Genomic DNA, 17,150 nt, shown 5'->3' on the forward strand with positions numbered 1-17,150 from the left:
GGCTGTTCACAAGTTGTTAAGCATGGAGTTTTTGAGTTTTATTTTTTATTTTTTAAATCTAGCGACGAATATAATTAAAGGCCAAAAGGCCAAGAAGTAAAAAGATTGATTATACATGGGAAAGATCCTTCTCAAACACAAGGTCATAAACACTGCCTGGGCGTCTTTCAAACCAATTACAACGAGAGTTAGAATAAGAATCAGTCGAAGTAAGTGCGGCACTACTCGAGTCAGGCGATGTGCAACTTCGTTTGCAGCGGATATGTGCGACTTCTTTGATTGAAAATGAAGTCAATGGCCCATCGGTAATGCGTCCGGGTAATTTTGGGGCATTTTTACTTACAAGGAATGTAAATTGGAATCATTTTGATTATGAGTTTTCTTTCTAAATTTCCCATGCATTTACTAAGAAGTAAAGAATCAAAAAAACTTTAGCTTTCTCTTAAGATCCGTAATGAAGTACCTAAAAAATAAGAATTTGATCAACTGTGGGGACTAGTTGTTCCAATTCTATTTCTTTACTTTTCCTATTTCTAAGGCCTTTCATCCCTTCCTATTTTCATTTCTGTTAAGTAACATGCTTGGATCATAGAAACTGTAAACAAGGAATTTTTTTGAGTAATGACATGAAGACATATGGTATAAATCATTAAAATCGATATCTATTTTATTGGTCAATATTTCATAAGAATGCAATAATGATTTACAAATAAAATCTGAGTCTTCAGGCCAAGAACAAAAGAATAAATGTAGAATGAAATCAAGAAAACGACCAACATGGGAATTATTGGACAACTGCTGCTCTGAATCTCTCATAGAAAGTAGATTGAATCTCTTTAAGGAGATTGACTACTTCAATTGTCCTTGACGCGCAGGTGATCCAAGCAAGGCACCATGTAGGCAGCGGGGCTTGCCTGAAGTTCCATGAATTTCTCATATGTCATTCCAATGTACTTTGCTGTTTCACCTTCCTTTTCTAGCAACTCCGGGATCGGTAGAGTGGGCGTGTCCAGTGCCGGTCCATGTGGTATGGCGATCGATATCCTCGTTGCTGTGTTGTTCACAGTTGCTCGATGCCATATGCTCTTGTACTTGTCGTTTGTCAGAATCTGCATTTGATCACCAACGTTAACAATAAAAGAGCCCGGAGCGGAATTCACCAAGACCCACTTATCATTGTGCTTGACTTCAAGGCCACACATATCATTCTGAATCAAGAGCGTCACTAGTCCGTGATCGGTATGAGGAGGAATACCGATTGCCAGGTCAGGCTGCGGGCAAGCCGGGTAGTAATTCGCTGCCAGAATTTGCAAGCCGCGATCCCAATTCATGGCCTTAGCAATGTAATCGGCCTCCAATCGCAAGCTCTCTGATATTCCACTCAATATTTCGGTTGCCACTGCTCGGGTTCTTTTGCTGAACTCCAATGAAACCTCACCGTATCCAGCCGGTGTGTAGAGTGAGTTGAACTCGGGGTGTGCGATGACCTTCAGATGATCCCTCCAGAGGCGCACTTTGTCGATTGCGACGTTGAAGCTGGTGCCGCACTTGATTGGGTCCAGCAGGTTCCTTGTTTGGAACTCCTTCTTCTCCTCCTCCGGCAGCTCAAAAAATCTTTGGCACGCGTCGACCATTGCTTCCATCAAGCTCTCTGGTACACCGTGGTTGATCATCTAAAAGACATCGCGTATGAAAATAATTAATTCATGTTTCATTATTATTAGCATTCTTCAATTAATTTGCCACATGCTCAAGCATATATTAATAACTAGTAAGTGTATATTACAAAAGTCAAATATTGAGTTTGTATCGTAGAATGACAAACTGTGAGCGTGAATACCTTCTGGATCATTTGTGCCCGTTGATCAGGGTAGGCAGAGGTGAGAAGAGCAAAATCAATCATGGGGATTGAATGTTCTGGGTCGTTTGCATCTCCCATGTCGTTGGGATTTTTGGTGTAGGTGTACTCCGAAGGTACAGAAGTGAGAGCACCTGAGTCAGCTAGGGTTTTGATGCTAGCTACTTTGGACTCATTACCAATTGATGCCTCCATTGAAGTCATTGAAGGTGCCATTGTGTGTGTGTGTGTGTGTGTGTCTGAGAGAGAGTATGCTTGTCTTGAGAATTGGGGAACTAATCAGTGTGTTTGAGTAGGGATGGACGGCAAATATACAGAATGGTTTATTTTTATAGGCAAGAAATCTTTATTTTTTCCCCACATGAAACCAATGTTTATATCTAAATTTAGTTTAAATTTGTTGGGCAAGTGACTCGATGTAAAACCATTTGTTTACTTAAATGCGTTTGGCAGCTTGTTTACTTAAATGAACTCAATGTAAAACCATTTGTGAATGACAATGAATTATGCCGAGAATCTTTGAGATGGTTGACTTAGTAATCAAGTTAATGAAATCTTTCATGATTCTCGGAGCCTTAAAGGAATAAACATATTGGAGTCATAATTACATGCAATCAATCATGGGCCTTTTATTAAGAGAATACAAGGTATAAGAATCATGATGGGACTCTAATTGATTAGAAAAGATTAGGGTGGATATCATTTCATTTAATAGGGTGGAACTGGTTGAAACCCTAGCTATATAAACAAGAAGCAGCCCCTGCTTCCATATCAACTGAGAGCTTGTTTGGATATGCTTTTAAAATTATTGAAAGCGCTTTTAGAGAAAATGTTTTTTTGGTTCCAAAAGCACTTAAAGTGTTTCCTGGAAGAAGCACATAAAAATATGCTTAAAGTGCTTTTCCATAATTTATTTGCATTTTTACTAAGAATTGGTTCTAAAAATATTTTCACCGAAAGCGCTTTTAGTCATTTCAAAAGCACATCCAAACAAGCTCTGAATCTCACAAAACAGCAAACCTATTTCGCTAGTTAGTAGGGTTCATAAACCAGGTATTGGAAGTAGAAGACTACTTCAATCTTGCACCAGAAGCACTCATGGTGACAGGTAAGTACTTCAGGATCATATACATGCATGTCATTACTCATTAATGCCATTCTACGTGCATAAGCAAGTATAGTCTGCAAATTGTTTTCTTTTTGTAATCCTAATACTATACTGTTAGATTTGGGATATTCTTACACTCAAACCATGAGAAATTGAGAAAACAATATTTAATTTATAAAAATTTTGTGAAAAATGCAGAAAACTATATTAGTTTATGTTTTGTAGAACATCAAAATAATGTTGACTATGTACTCAAAAACAAATTCCAAACTAATAGAAAATAAGGGTATTTTTGGTAACGTCTAACAAAAATGAATTTTGAAGAACAATTAAGAAAAACGAAAATGACAAAGAGGATTTCTCATTTCTATGATTTAAGAATGCGTTTGGTATTTTAATCCATGATTGTTGAGAATGAAAACATTGAAACATGTATGTTATCAAAATCCAAAGAGTCAAAAAATAAGAAATTCGTGTTTGGTAGTAACATTCTTGTAATATAGATTTTAAGATAGTGGTGAGAATCGATGCTTCAAAAGTTGTTTATAGTCCGCCTGCTGGAGGATCTTGCATTGAAAAATGCAACGAAAGATCTGTGATACTATCTTGTACTCACAATTATGGAGAGTGTAGGAGAGTGTAAAGTGAGGAAACGGACTGGGGATGTGTTGTTTCCAGTTGTTTTAGCACCATCACCTTCAAGCTTTTCAGGGGAGAGATTGTAGAGGGGGTTGTTTACAAAGTTGTTAAACATGGAGTTTTTTGAGTTGTGGTCCAGTTGAAAACATGTACGTCTCTAAGGTAAAGGTGCCAGATTATGACTATGTGCCTGGGGAGAACCCTGTTTTCATGAACAGCAAGATGTCTAAACTTGAGAAGGGCATCATGGCACGCTAACAATTTTGGTTGTTGTTCACTCTTTGGTATGTTAATATCCATTGAACTAACATTTGATATTTTTGTTAACTATATCCTTGAGAAATATATAAGATGTTGTGAAATTTAGTGCGAATCCCACATATGTAATTATATGAGGAAGCAAACCAAATTAGATTTTGGTGGCAACTTTTAAAAGTCTTAGGTGAAAAGTGTTGGGAAAGTAAGATTTTTCTTCATGCATGTAAGGTTGTATCGGATCAAAACGCCTATATACAGAGGTATGTCTGCAACCTTATTGCAACACACAAGGTCAAAAGTGAAAGTAATAATACCAATATTCCACCCCTCTTTTACCAGCATCCTCCTTTATGTGATACATTGCACCCGTTCCACTTCTATCTCTAACAAAAATGATCTCTCCCTCACTTTTCCCTATTTATAACATAAGACTCGTTTGCACTTTCTGTCTGCAATGTTTTCATTTTTTAGCAAAAAATCAGATTATTAGTAGTATTATTTTTTGGTCAGCATGGAGGCCAAACCCCAAAAGACGAGAGATACTCTTGTCGACAAATTATCACATGACAAGTCTCTATTTGATGGATTATTCACTTTTGATTACATGGTAATCATTGATTAGTAACGCCACTTAAATTATGAATTAGTTATAAGAGAGAATCCATAAGACACAAAAACCACATCAAAAGATTCCAATGTGAATATTTGTGATACGTACACTTTTCAAACACCTCCTAGGCTCCCTTATTTTATGAAATAATTTTGCACTTTTTTATTTATTTTTGGCTTATAAATAAACCCGAAGCAATGTTTGCTGCCTAAACTTGTAACCTAATGCAACCAAATTTGATATAATTCCTTTCAAAATTGGATGAAATGAATTCACTGTGACTGAATGTTTCCATCCGAGTCAATAGCAACCCCAAAAACAGCCGATCGGTTGTTTTGCATCTAAGATTGACTTGGATTGAATAACTCCGTATAGATGAAATGAATGTTGAACGAAGAAATAGATGTCAACTTGCATTAATGACGGCTCCTATGACAAAACCGAAATTCACTCAAATGGACCTCGAACATAAGGGAAGGTAGTACAAGTTTAATGTGAGGCCCAGCCCGGGAAGGCCCAAATATTCGGCAGAGCCGAGCTGAGCTGACCGAGGAGGCCGAAAAGCGAAAGTTGAGTGTCAATCAGGTGTGCCCCGAAGTTTAAGAGCTTCATGAGCAGAAACTAGAAAGTTGAGTGTCAATGGCGTCTCGGTCACTATTGCTCTCTCTCTGACGGAGCAGCGGCGTAAGCAATGTTAGCGTTGGTGTTGGAAGATTTCTGTCGTCAGGAGGAGCAGGTGCTGAATACTGAGTTTGTCCAAGATTCTGAGGGAAGTGACGACCTCAAGAGCAGAGTGTTGAGGCTCAGGCAGCCCTAGCGAAGCGCCACCAACGTCCTTCAAAGATGGGTCTGCGAAGGCAACCAAATTTCCATCTCGGACCCCCGCCAGATCTCTAAAGACCTCAGCAAGTCTCACCGTTACAAGCACGCCCTCGAGGTTGGTTCTCTTCTTGTTAGCATGTCGTGGTTGCTGTTTAATCGATATGTTGTCAATATTTGATTCAGTTCAGCAATTGGGGTTTGATTTCTGATTAACGTAGACCTTTTGATGAGAACTTTATTGTGTTTGGTTGGCAAGAAAACGATGGAAAGTTGAAAGCTTGGATTGGGGCTCCCTAGTGTTGTCATCTCTTTGGAGTAGTTGCATAATCTTAGGTCTAATTAACTTTTTTCGTTGCCACCTTGTTCATCTGCAGCAGAATACATGCTTTCTAGGATACAATAGAACAGGACCAAGGAATGGTTAAATGAATAAGATTGCGCTGTAATAGACTGAATAAAATGCGAAAATTTGGCGGAAATGAGGATTTGCAAATTCCAATTGCAGAAATGAGTCAAACAAGGACCACATATCGATCAAACATTAATGATGTTGTTGATGAAATGTTGACACTCTATTGATAAAATCCCAAAATGTGATCATTTTAGGAATTAGGATTTGTATTTTCATCATTTCGGTCAATTCCCAATAAATTTTACATTTACAATAGAAAGGGTTGGCCTTTTTTTTTTTTAATTTTTTTTACTGGGTTTAAATGATTTGGTGTCAATTTCTTAATCCGAGTATTATCGTAAGTCACAGGGTAAGCATGAGCATTGAAAAACGGATAGTAACTCTCCCGTTTAAATCCCTATAAGTTTTTCCATTGTACTCTTCATATGCCACTTTCAGTTCTCTGTTTCTATCATAATTTCTGAGTGTTCATTGGATTCTGTTTGTGATTTGTACAAGCTTGCAGATATCCGAGTGGTTGGTCAGCCATAATGAATTTGAGTTATCGGATTCTGACTATTCAGTCCGCATTGTCTTGATGACCAAAGTTTTTGGCATTGATGCAGCAGAGCGCTACTTTGAAAGTCTATCTCTTACCGCAAAAACAAATGAGACATATACTGCTCTCCTCCACTCTTATGCTGGGGCAAAATTGACGGAAAAGGCTGAGAACCTCTATGAGAGAATAAAAGGATCTAACCTGTCCCTGAGTGCCCTTACTTACAATGAGATGATGACTATGTACATGTCAGTGGGGCAAGTTGAGAAGGTCTCTTTAGTTGTGGAAGATCTGAAACGGCACAAGGTTGAACCAGATATCTTCACATACAATCTTTGGATTAGTTCATGTGCTGCAACCCTAAAGATTGATCAGCTTCGACAGATTGTAGTTGAAATGAGACATGATCCTGGTTTTGGTGAAGGCTGGGAGAGATATATTAACCTGACAAATATATATGTTAGTGTTGGGCATCTTGTGAATGCAGAGTCCGACACTCTAGTAGTTGAAGCTGAGAAACGAATCACACAAAGAGAATGGATTACGTATGACTTTCTCATTATTCTGCATGCTAGTTTAGGAAATAAGGAAAGGATTGATCAGATATGGAAATCCTTGATAATGACTGGACAAAAGATGACAAGTAGCAACTATATTTGCGTTCTTTCTTCATATCTAATGCTTGGGCAATTAAAAGAAGTCGGAGAAGTTATTGATCGGTGGAAGCAATCAACTACTACAGATTTTTCTGTTACTGCCTGCAGTAGGGTTTTGCACGCTTTCACAGACATTGGGTTGACTGAAAAGGCCCACAACTTCAAGGCGATTCTGATTCAGAAGAATTGTGATACTTCAAATTCGTTAGAGTAGAACTGAAAATCAGTTTTGGTGGAGGTAATGGAACTTATATGTGACAATTTTATGATGTCTGGATTGTTTTGAAGAGGGAATAATTAAGAGTTCTTACAGGCGTTCCATATATCAAATGACTGAATAATACGCCACCATTCAGTGGGTTAGTATTTCTGCTGTGTTGTTTCTATGTTTAAGTCTCAAGTACTGTCTTATGGAAAATTAAAGTCTGTTTATCCTTCCCGTCATTTGTTCCATTGCAAGTGCGGTGTACTCCGAGCTCGTCATACATCATTGCAAGTCAGGTAAGATCGTTATGTTAACTATTATCCACATGATGATTTTAATACTCATATATACCTTAGAGATGTAAGCATTGTGTTATAGATTCTGGCAAATACCTGGACCATGAAATTAAATATGCCCGATGTTTATAGAACATGTAATAACAGCGGTTGAAAATTGCTTTTCATAGTAGTTACGAGTGAATTGATTGGAAAAGTTATCCTACAAAAGTAAGTTAGTAGCACTTGAAGCATTCTAGAGTCATGTTTCGTCAACTTCATGATACTGCTATACTGGCATTGGCGGATGACACTTGTTGGACACCTGTTGCAAAATCCAATCGTTTTTCAAACTCATAAAGCAATTTACGTTACACAGGCCAAAGCCCATTCTTTAGTCGTACCATCTCACGCAAACCGAAACCATGTGTTCATTTGCAGCAACCTGATATACTATGATTTTATCTCCAACTCTTACAGGTGTTGCCATCTGACCAAAATTCTTAGCATCCTACCAAGGATATTCGGTCCCACCATCATAATCTTTTATCTCTTCATGCATGGTAAACCTCCTGCTACATCACGTCACTGTTTCCATGTTCATCTAAATTCTGCAACCTTTCATCCAAATGGATGGGTGGCTTTCCAAACAAGATAAAAGCGCATCTTGACTTTTCAAACTCATAATCAAAAGTCTAGCCTATCTAGGCTTCTTACCTCATCATAACTTCATCACCATCAAATCCTAGGCTTATCATATCACCTCTAAAAACCAAGCCTATCTAGGCTTCTGCATCTTTAATATCATCTTGTAGCATATCCAATCCACACGTCCATACACATCCCAACTCAATTTAAACTGTACCACTTGCTTGGGGATATAATTTACATCCTATTTATTTGGTTGAAGAAGATGTTAGGATAATTCATATTAAAAGATAATTATTATGATAAAAACCATAATATTATCTTTTAATAATGACAAAAATTATTTCTACTTTTCCATCCGACGATTGAAAGCTATGCTCATTTAACAGTCTTGATTGCACGGACCAATGGTGTAAATTTGGATCTAAATAATAAAATAAGGCAAGCTACTCAACTTAACTACGTATTACTATTTGTTAAAAAAAAAACTACATATTACTAGATATTAAGTTTTTGTAACAAAAAACATCGATAATATTAAATGTAAAATCTCATATAGGATATTCTATATATACTAAAAGCCGGTGGATTGGCACTGTTCATTAACAGTGCCAATCCGGTTTTACCCCTGATCTAACGCACGGTTTTCAGCCCTTTAAAAGATGCTACATGAATTGGCGATTTTGCCCTGAGTCTACATATGGGAAGGTGCTCGAACCCTCTCTCATTTTCTTCCGTTGCTTTTCCCTTTTGCCTGCTCTCTGTTTCTCTCTGCTTTTTTCCCTGTTCGATCTTCGTGTTTCCTTGCTTAATTCTCTTCCATTTTCTTCCGTCGCTTTTCCCTTTCTCTTCCTCTCTGTTTCCGTGCTTTTCTCCCTGCGTCAATCCTTCGTGTTTCCCTGCTTCTCTCTCTGCGTCGATCGTGTGTCGTATGAAGAGTTTCTTTTCCGGGTGATTTCACTGTTTCAGGTGGTTTCTCTGCTTATATTTTTTTTGTCTTTTCTTTGATTGGGAAGAAATTTGCAGATCGATCGCTGTAAAATTAAAGTCTTTGCGTTTTGCACTGATTGTTTCCTTTTTTTTTTTTAATTTTTTTTTTAATTTTTTTATGTTTTCAGTGTGGTTGTTTGATCTGATTGGGTTTTTTTGTTTCAGGAAAATTGGTGTGCGAATTTTAGGGTTTTTGTGTACAACCTTGCAAACCCCTTCTGATTAAGGTCTGAGTTTTTTCTTCAAAACTTTTCTTCTTTTTTTTCGATGATTTGTGTGTGGCTGTTCCATCTAATTCGAATTTTCGTTTTAGGAAATCTTGGTCTTCGAGATTTAGGGTTTTCGTCTAGATCGATTGCTCGATCGACGTAAAATTAAAGTCCTCTGTTTTTTTTTTTCCCTCTAAAACTCTGTTTTACCATGTTGTTTCTGTTGCATTGGTGGTGTTTGCTTGGTTTTGTTCTCTGGCCTCAGAAATTGAATAGTTTTTTTTTTAGTGGTTTCGTGCTATCTTGAACTCCAAGTGGAAAGTCCAGGGAGCAGAAAATGGACAATCACAATTATTATTGGTTTTTATGTTTATTTTAAACTCATTTTAATTAATTAATTTTTTCACCAATTAATTTGAAATATGTGGTGAAATGATCATATATAATTAAGTTTATTAGTTTACTAATTTTTTTTTTTTTTTTTTGGGTGTGTTTTAGTAGGTGGATCGGATTTGAAGTATTTTTTAGGGTGGGTAAAAAGGTTGAGCGGAGTTGGGAAAATTCCTAAGGTAAGGTTCTTACGCCCTTTTCTGTCTTTTAAAACGAAGCCTTTAGGCACACAACTTCGTTTTTCCAAGTTTTTTTTTTTTTTTTTTTTTTTTTGTGCTGCTGTTAAGAGTAGATTAGTTTTTAGGCACACAAGTGATCATATGGATTAGAATTTGACGAAATTACACTGATTCAGATGATATTGATCAAAAGAATGAGTTAGAAACTGAAAATTACAATAGTTACAGAGGTCTTTCGAATCAATTTTTTTGTTTTTTTTAACAGTTAAAGCTATTGATTAGTTGATGTGGAAAGAGGTTTTGGTTGATTACTTATGTGCATAATACCTATTAGTCTTTTTTCCTATGTAGCTACAAACTTATCAATTTGATGTCACTATTCATTAACAGTGAATGCATTGCAAGAAATAAATGACAACTATTTGTTTAATCCTTGGTATAATATATTCCACCATAACATGTTAACAATTGTTTTAAACCAACATGATCTTACCCCATTTCCAAACCAAATTAAAAAGTACGGATCAACTCACATGTTAAAATTTTTTATAAATTTAAAGAACTAAATTTAACAACCATTGCGTGTTTAGTTTAACACAGATTTCCTCCGTTTGATTGCCAAAAAAATGCTCAGAAATAAAACAACTTAATTTCCGTGCTATTGTTGTGATGGATGTTTATTTTAACTAGCTTTTAAGTTTTTAACTTATGAATTTAAGATCTTCAATTTTAATATTTAAACATTAATGTTTTTTTTAGTGCAGTGGTTAAAGAAGAGTAGAAGAAACGTTCTGTTTATTCCTCCAGAAAAGATTAAGAAAGGTGAGTTGATCATAGGATTTAAATTTTAACAATTCAACTTTAAATGCTAGCATATGATGGTACATTGAAGATGGTATTTCAACTTTGAGTTTTAACTCTTTACTGTTATTTTTTTTATTTGGTCTTTGGCATGCCATCATACATAATAACATAACTTAGCATTCACCAAAAGATTTAAACATGTAAACTAACTTAGCATTTACATTTTTCGTTTACAGTTGGTGGTCACAAATCAGCTGACTCAACTTTATATCAACATTGGAACATGCCTTACAAGTGTAAATCAACTTTTTTATTCTATTTTATAGAATGAATTAAGTTCTGAAGTTTACATATTCTGAAACCATGTTCGTCACTGGAAGTTACGCAGCTATGCAGAGGGTTACGTAGTGGAACTTGGATTTCAAAGATCACAGTGAACAGGGTGGTAGGTGTATTTCCTCATTTTTTACCATTTTAGAACTTATATTAGTGATAAATTAATCCGAATCATGTGGCATGAACTTAAAGCTCTGTTTGGGAAAGTGGGCTCTTTACCCCAAAGATGCTTGCTTTTGGTAATATTTGGAATTGTGCTTCTAAGCTGTTTTTCAAGCTTTTGGCCATACTAAATGGAGCTAAGTCGAACAGCTCTTCAGTTGCATTGTAGTTGCTTTCCTAAATTGATTGTTCATTTGTTGAAAAAATTTTAAGGGCGAAAATTATGTTTCAAATTGGATTTAGATATGAGTATTACACATTCAAGGTGTTGAATTCATCTTTGTTTTGGTGTTTGTGGTTTTGAATGTCATTTAGTCCAGTATAGCTTTAACTTAAATGTGGTTCTGTATATCTCAAGTACTCATTTGCATTTTGAGCAGTAGGAGAGAGTTTAGCACGTATTTGAGGAAATGCGAAGAACTTTTTTTGAAATGGTTAGAGTTTGAGATTCTCAGAAGGAAGCTCCTATGAGTTTTTGGTTTTTTGTGTTGATTTGAACAAATTCGGTTTTTATATTTATTAATTTTTGTTGTGTGAGTAGTATTTATTGGGCTTGATGTTTTTTTGAAACACCAGGTGGTTTGGAGACGTTTGAAATCATAAGAAGACTCGAAGATTTCAGCCAGGTTTGAATCAAATCACCAAATGAATTCTTCTTCCAGGTTATGATTAAATGTTCCCAACTTTTTTAGTTGTATAAAGACTTGGGTAGATAGGAATTTGATTTTAGTCATGTGTTTCACTAATTCTTTGGTAATAGATAAATCTTTACGAACAGTCTCCTGCTTCCCATCAATACCCATGGTAAGTTCTTATAATTTACTTTTAACAGTAAGGTCATTTGTGACCAAATATTCTTTTTCAACTTATGCTTCATTTGCTCTTCTTTTGCAGCCTATTTTTTCACACATTTAGTCTTCAGTAGATGGGCTAAGCAATTTCCACGTCGCATTGTATCAAATTATCATTGATCGTAGGGTATGGCATTGTCAGCTCATCTTCTATTCACTTTGATCAAATTATTTGTCAGCTATTTTAGTTTTTAATTATATATTATTTCTTATTTGGCCTCAAGATTAGTGGACTTAAACTTTGTTTATTATCTTTGCAGTACGAAGAAGACCTTAATAATGTAATAAGAGATTACAATATTAACTTGACAGTAAATGATCCATTCTTTTTTTGGATGCAATGTCCATACTTTAGTGTAATTTGTACCTTATGTTTTACCTTTGTTTTTAAATTAAAATTCCTTAATTTGGTTTTGGTTTGTTCCATAATACATGTGTAAAGATGACCATGTTGTACATTACATATTTTGGGAATTAGACTAAGTAATTTAATCAATCAGAGTAAATATATTTTAGCTTTTCTTACGTCTTAACTGTCAAGATATAAACTTAAGGGTTGTTTACATAAAATTCACAAATTATAACATCAATTGCAAGTTAGCATATGATCCCGCAATGCATAGAAGAACTAAGAATTAGTGGACAATTTTATGCATATTAAATGTTAATTTTGTAATGTGGGTTTGTGTTTGCTTAGTTTTCGTGGTGAGATGGAATAAATTGGTGAAACGTAGAGTGGTTTATTTGCAGAAAGGTTTGACCTTTGAATTGGAGCTATAGTGTTCGTACCTATTGCTACATTGGCAGGTAAACACTCAACCTTTTGTTATATGTTATTGTTGGTTTCGTGCTGCAAATAAGATAGGCACATTTGTGTGTAAAATTGAAAACCCGGTAACATATGGTATAGGAAGTTCAAACGAATTTGTAAAGATTTTCTTTTATTGTTTTATGTTGTTTTCCACTATAAAATAAAACTCCTTTATATCCATGGTTCATCACTTGGAACAATTCTCAGTTTTTACATATATTGCCTAATTCTCTAACCAACTCCACAACAGCTTTTGGCTCAGAAATGTTCACAGTTGTCTTCATCTGAAACGAGTCAATCAATTGTATACCATCACCGTCAATCATTGAGAACTTCAGCATGTACTACAAATCTCGATCAAAGCTAGATTAACCTCTCATATGGTATGTAAATTCAATTTACAAAGAAAGCAATCAATGCTTTTTCTTCTTTTTTTTTTTTTTAATTTTTTAATTTTTTTAATTTTTTTATTACAATAATATTAGAACAATAATAACAGGTTTTATCCTATGAATGTCATTAAAATTTTATCTCCGATATAAACAGGTTTTTGCCAATTGTCATTTTTGAAGGCTATGACAGTTTATGCCACCATTCAGTGTTACTATTTGGAGAAGATTGCTGATCAAAATAATAGGTACCTTGCAGTTTTCTTTGTAGTATATTATTAAATTTATTTAAAAACTGCAAAAATTACCCAATTTCTTTACCAATTATAAAAACCGTTCTTCTTCTTTAACATTCTTAGTTATTTGTACTAACAGCTTCTATTTTCTCAAATCATAACACAGAAGCATGTACATCATCACAAATAAAACAAAAAAATTGGGAAGCGACGGTCAATATAACTTTCAGGTACAAATTATTATGTGTATAAATACAATTGTAAATAATACACCTAATATGAATGCACATATATTCTATACATTTTTTAAACACGCGGCAACGCGCGGGCACTATTACTAGTAAAAGTCTATTCACCAACGGTGGGTGCCCAAATAAAGGTGGGTGCCCAAATAATGAAAAGAACAACATGCGTGGAAGGTGACATTTCATTTTTATTGCGTACCTCCCCACCTCCTCTTTAATTAGCTGGGGTCAACATGGGCCAGTTCCTCTTTAAACCTTTCGAACTTATGCCAAAAATACGTATAAATATTAGGTAGATCAATTTTTTTTTAGATGAAATTTATAAATTAGGTTCTAAAAAATGTTAGACGCTAATGGGCGGTGGGCTGGGACCTAACTGCCTAGGTGGATTAAGTAAGTTTATTACATATTATATAAATAAGTGTCTATTTATACTTAAAAAAATACATAGCTGTGTTGGGATACATAAATGCTAATGTATCCTTTACTTGGCAGCAACAAAAGATACTTGCATGGCAGGTTGCTCGCCCTTCAGGGACTCCAGAAGAATGCCTCGACTGCATGAGGAAAACACTCAAGATGGAATCATACTCAAGCAATTGCTCTTGAGAAGTGCGGTTTTTTAGCTCTGCGGCTTTATGGATGGATTGATTGCTGAGATCAATATCTGTAAATTCGGATCCCTGCAGTGAGATATATCCGGTTCACCATTTACAAAAGTGACCATGCTCAAGAGTTTGCAAAAGCACCAGGACATTCGCCAATGTTCACTGTAATGCTACCAGTCATTTTTTCTCCTTTCCGGTACGAATATATATACACATTAGCTGTTGGGAACTTTGACTATCTCTTCCCCACCCTTCATGTTTACGTCGAATATGCCATTTGCTAATCTAGGTGATAATTTGAAGAAAAATATACTAATGAAATATGTCTCTCCAAACCATGCATCAAATTTTATTATCCACTGCAGACTTTGTTAATTATATGTTGACTATTTCTTTACCAAGTGGAATTGCAAAGGGCCTATATAAATCCAAAAGGATGTATATTGACTTCTAGAAAACATGATATTCATTTAGCGACACCTGCCATTCCTTCTGCTTGGATCGGGCCTAAACCCCTCCTAGTCCCCCTCCCAGACTAAGGTGGTTTACCCAGTCATGCGCAGTCAGAATAGCAGATGATTTTAGACAAGTTGAACGATCGAGTTTGATCATACCTTTGTCAATGTCTGTGATCATGAAATTGTACTGGAAGAAATAGCATGGATATGGAGCTTTTCTTTTGGATTACTTTCTTTCTTTGGAATTATTCATTGCTTTTTTTTTTTGCAGTCTATCGATAACAGGCTCTAGCTGCCGCTCTACTGCTACAAGAGTCTTGTTCGTGTCGCCCAGGTATTGCTTCAATTCTTCCATCTCTCTATATGTTTTTGCAGATGCACCGTCAGAAATATGAAATGTCACGTATACGCTTTCATCTATATCGTGAGCTGCCACTTTGGAAGCGTGTTCTACGGTCAAGACAGTTTCTTTTAGTTTGCTATCATGAGGGAGTTCATATGCTACTTCTTCCGAAAATTGCCACGCTTTCTACAACCTCTGGAAGATTTTCAACCTCTTCCATAACCATTTCTGCCTCTTTTTTTATGACATGAACACTTTATTAATAGTTTGTATCATATTTCATGACTTGAAATAAATTAGATTGCCAATGATCAAATGGTCTAGTAGCACTCCACCTCTATTTTTGTTGTAAGAGAGCTTGAGTTTCAAATCCTATATATAAACGTTATATAGATTTTGAATAATAAAGAATTGAATTGGACTTTGCATTAACTTTGATCCTTTGCTGTTTTCCCTAAATATGGTTGGAAATAGCTAATAAGGGTGACAATATATGGTGCCCGTAAACCATTTTATCCTGCACATTTTATATGCCAAGGTATTGTACTATAGGTTATAATGTCGAGAAGAGAAAACAGTTTAATATCATTCCTAAAACTTAAAGGTCTATTTAGAAGTTCTTTTAAAATGCCCAAATGATTTTTATTTTTTAATTTTTTTGAACAAATGATATTATTTACACTAAGGGGGAGGGGGTGGGCTTAGTCTCTCAATGGGCTAGCAATAATGTGGTTTAAACTCGCTTTTGGCGAAAATCGAACCTAAGACCCTTCACTTACAAGTAAAAAAGGAATACCACTAGACCGTAGTACTAAGTGGCAAAGGGTTTTTATTCATGTTTGGTAGAAAAAGTTAAAAGTATTTTTGGATTCAAAAAACACTTGAAGTGCTTAATGTGACAACACATTTATTGCAAATGTTTTTGAGCATAACTGCTTTTTAAAGTAGTCCCAAACGAGACACCTCACCACACATTGGCTCTCTCTCTGTTGAGACTCCTTTCACTCGAGTCTCTCTCTTGACACTTTTCTCTGTCTTTCACGGTTTACCCTCCAAGGCTCCGATGGCTGCAGTGCACAACATAAGAAATTTAACCTTAATTTGTCAAATTTAATTAACGTTTTGATTTGGGATTCTGAAGTGGGGATTAGGTTTCGAAATTCCACGGAATTGGGAGGTTTTGAAAGTGAATTAGGGTTTCGTTTTGAGATTTTGAATTGTAATTAGGGTTTTGATTTGGGGATTTTGAATTAAAATTAAGGTTTCGATTTGGAGATTTTGAATTAAAATTGATAGATCCGATCTTTTAGCTATTTCAGTTTGTTAATAAGTCCTATTCTTCAGGGATTAGTGATTAGTGCTTTGACGATTTCCTCTTAGTCTGTTACCACGTTTTAGGATGTTGTAAACGTGGGTTGTTATTTTGATTTTATCTCTTTGTAAAAGGCTATATATATGCCTACAGTTTGTTTGCAATAAATAAGGACTTTTCATTCAAACTCGTGTGGTATAATTTGTTCTGAGTGTTCTTAACATTTGGCATCAGAGCCCCATCACAGGGGCCTGATTGTGAGTGTGTGTGGAAGGAAACTGCAGTTTTCTTTCAGAGTAAGGGAGTCAAGCAGAATGGCAGAGAGCAATAGCAGTGGTTTTGTGCAGCCGGCCATTCCCAAATTTGACGGACATTACGATCATTGGGCAATGTTGATGGAGAACTTTCTCCGTTCCAAGGAGTATTGGGATCTCATCGAGAATGGGATTTCACAGGTGGTGACACAAGGGGTTGAGAACCAGGGAGAAGCACAAAGCAAATTGATTGAGGGGCAGAAGCTGAAGGACTTAAAGGTAAAAAATTACCTTTTTCAAGCTATAGACCGGAGTATCTTGGAGACTATACTCGACAGAGACACATCAAAGGGTATTTGGGACTCTATGAAACAGAAATATCAAGGCTCTACCAAGGTGAAGAGGGCACAGTTGCAAGCACTTCGGAGGGACTTTGAGACTCTACACATGAAGGAGGGTGAGACTGTTGACAATTTCTTTGCTCGTACTCTCACTATAGCCAACAAAATGAAGGCTCATGGTGAGACAATGAGCCAAACTCTTA

At 35.8% G+C, this 17,150-nt stretch overlaps 1 protein-coding gene and 1 pseudogene across 1 annotated transcript; one reads left to right on the forward strand and one right to left on the reverse strand.

Annotated features, from left to right (window-relative positions):
- Nucleotides 1–649: 649 nt before the first annotated feature.
- On the reverse strand, nt 650–2,117 carry LOC103956092 (2-oxoglutarate-dependent dioxygenase 19-like). The gene is made up of 2 exons (XM_048568824.1): nt 1,826–2,117; nt 650–1,673 (listed from the first exon to the last, which is right to left on the reverse strand). The coding sequence occupies exons 1-2, from the start codon at nt 2,072–2,074 to the stop codon at nt 855–857; spliced, it is 1,068 nt and encodes a 355-aa protein (XP_048424781.1). The 5' UTR covers nt 2,075–2,117; the 3' UTR covers nt 650–854.
- A 2,980-nt stretch (nt 2,118–5,097) lies between these two features.
- LOC103938702 lies at nt 5,098–15,468 on the forward strand (annotated as a pseudogene).
- Nucleotides 15,469–17,150: the final 1,682 nt, after the last annotated feature.

Source organism: the organism of the source record quoted next, unplaced genomic scaffold, assembly GCF_019419815.1.
Source record: "Pyrus x bretschneideri cultivar Hongxiangsu unplaced genomic scaffold, Pyrus_bretschneideri_v1 Contig49, whole genome shotgun sequence".
NCBI classification, from domain to species: domain Eukaryota; kingdom Viridiplantae; phylum Streptophyta; class Magnoliopsida; order Rosales; family Rosaceae; genus Pyrus; species Pyrus x bretschneideri.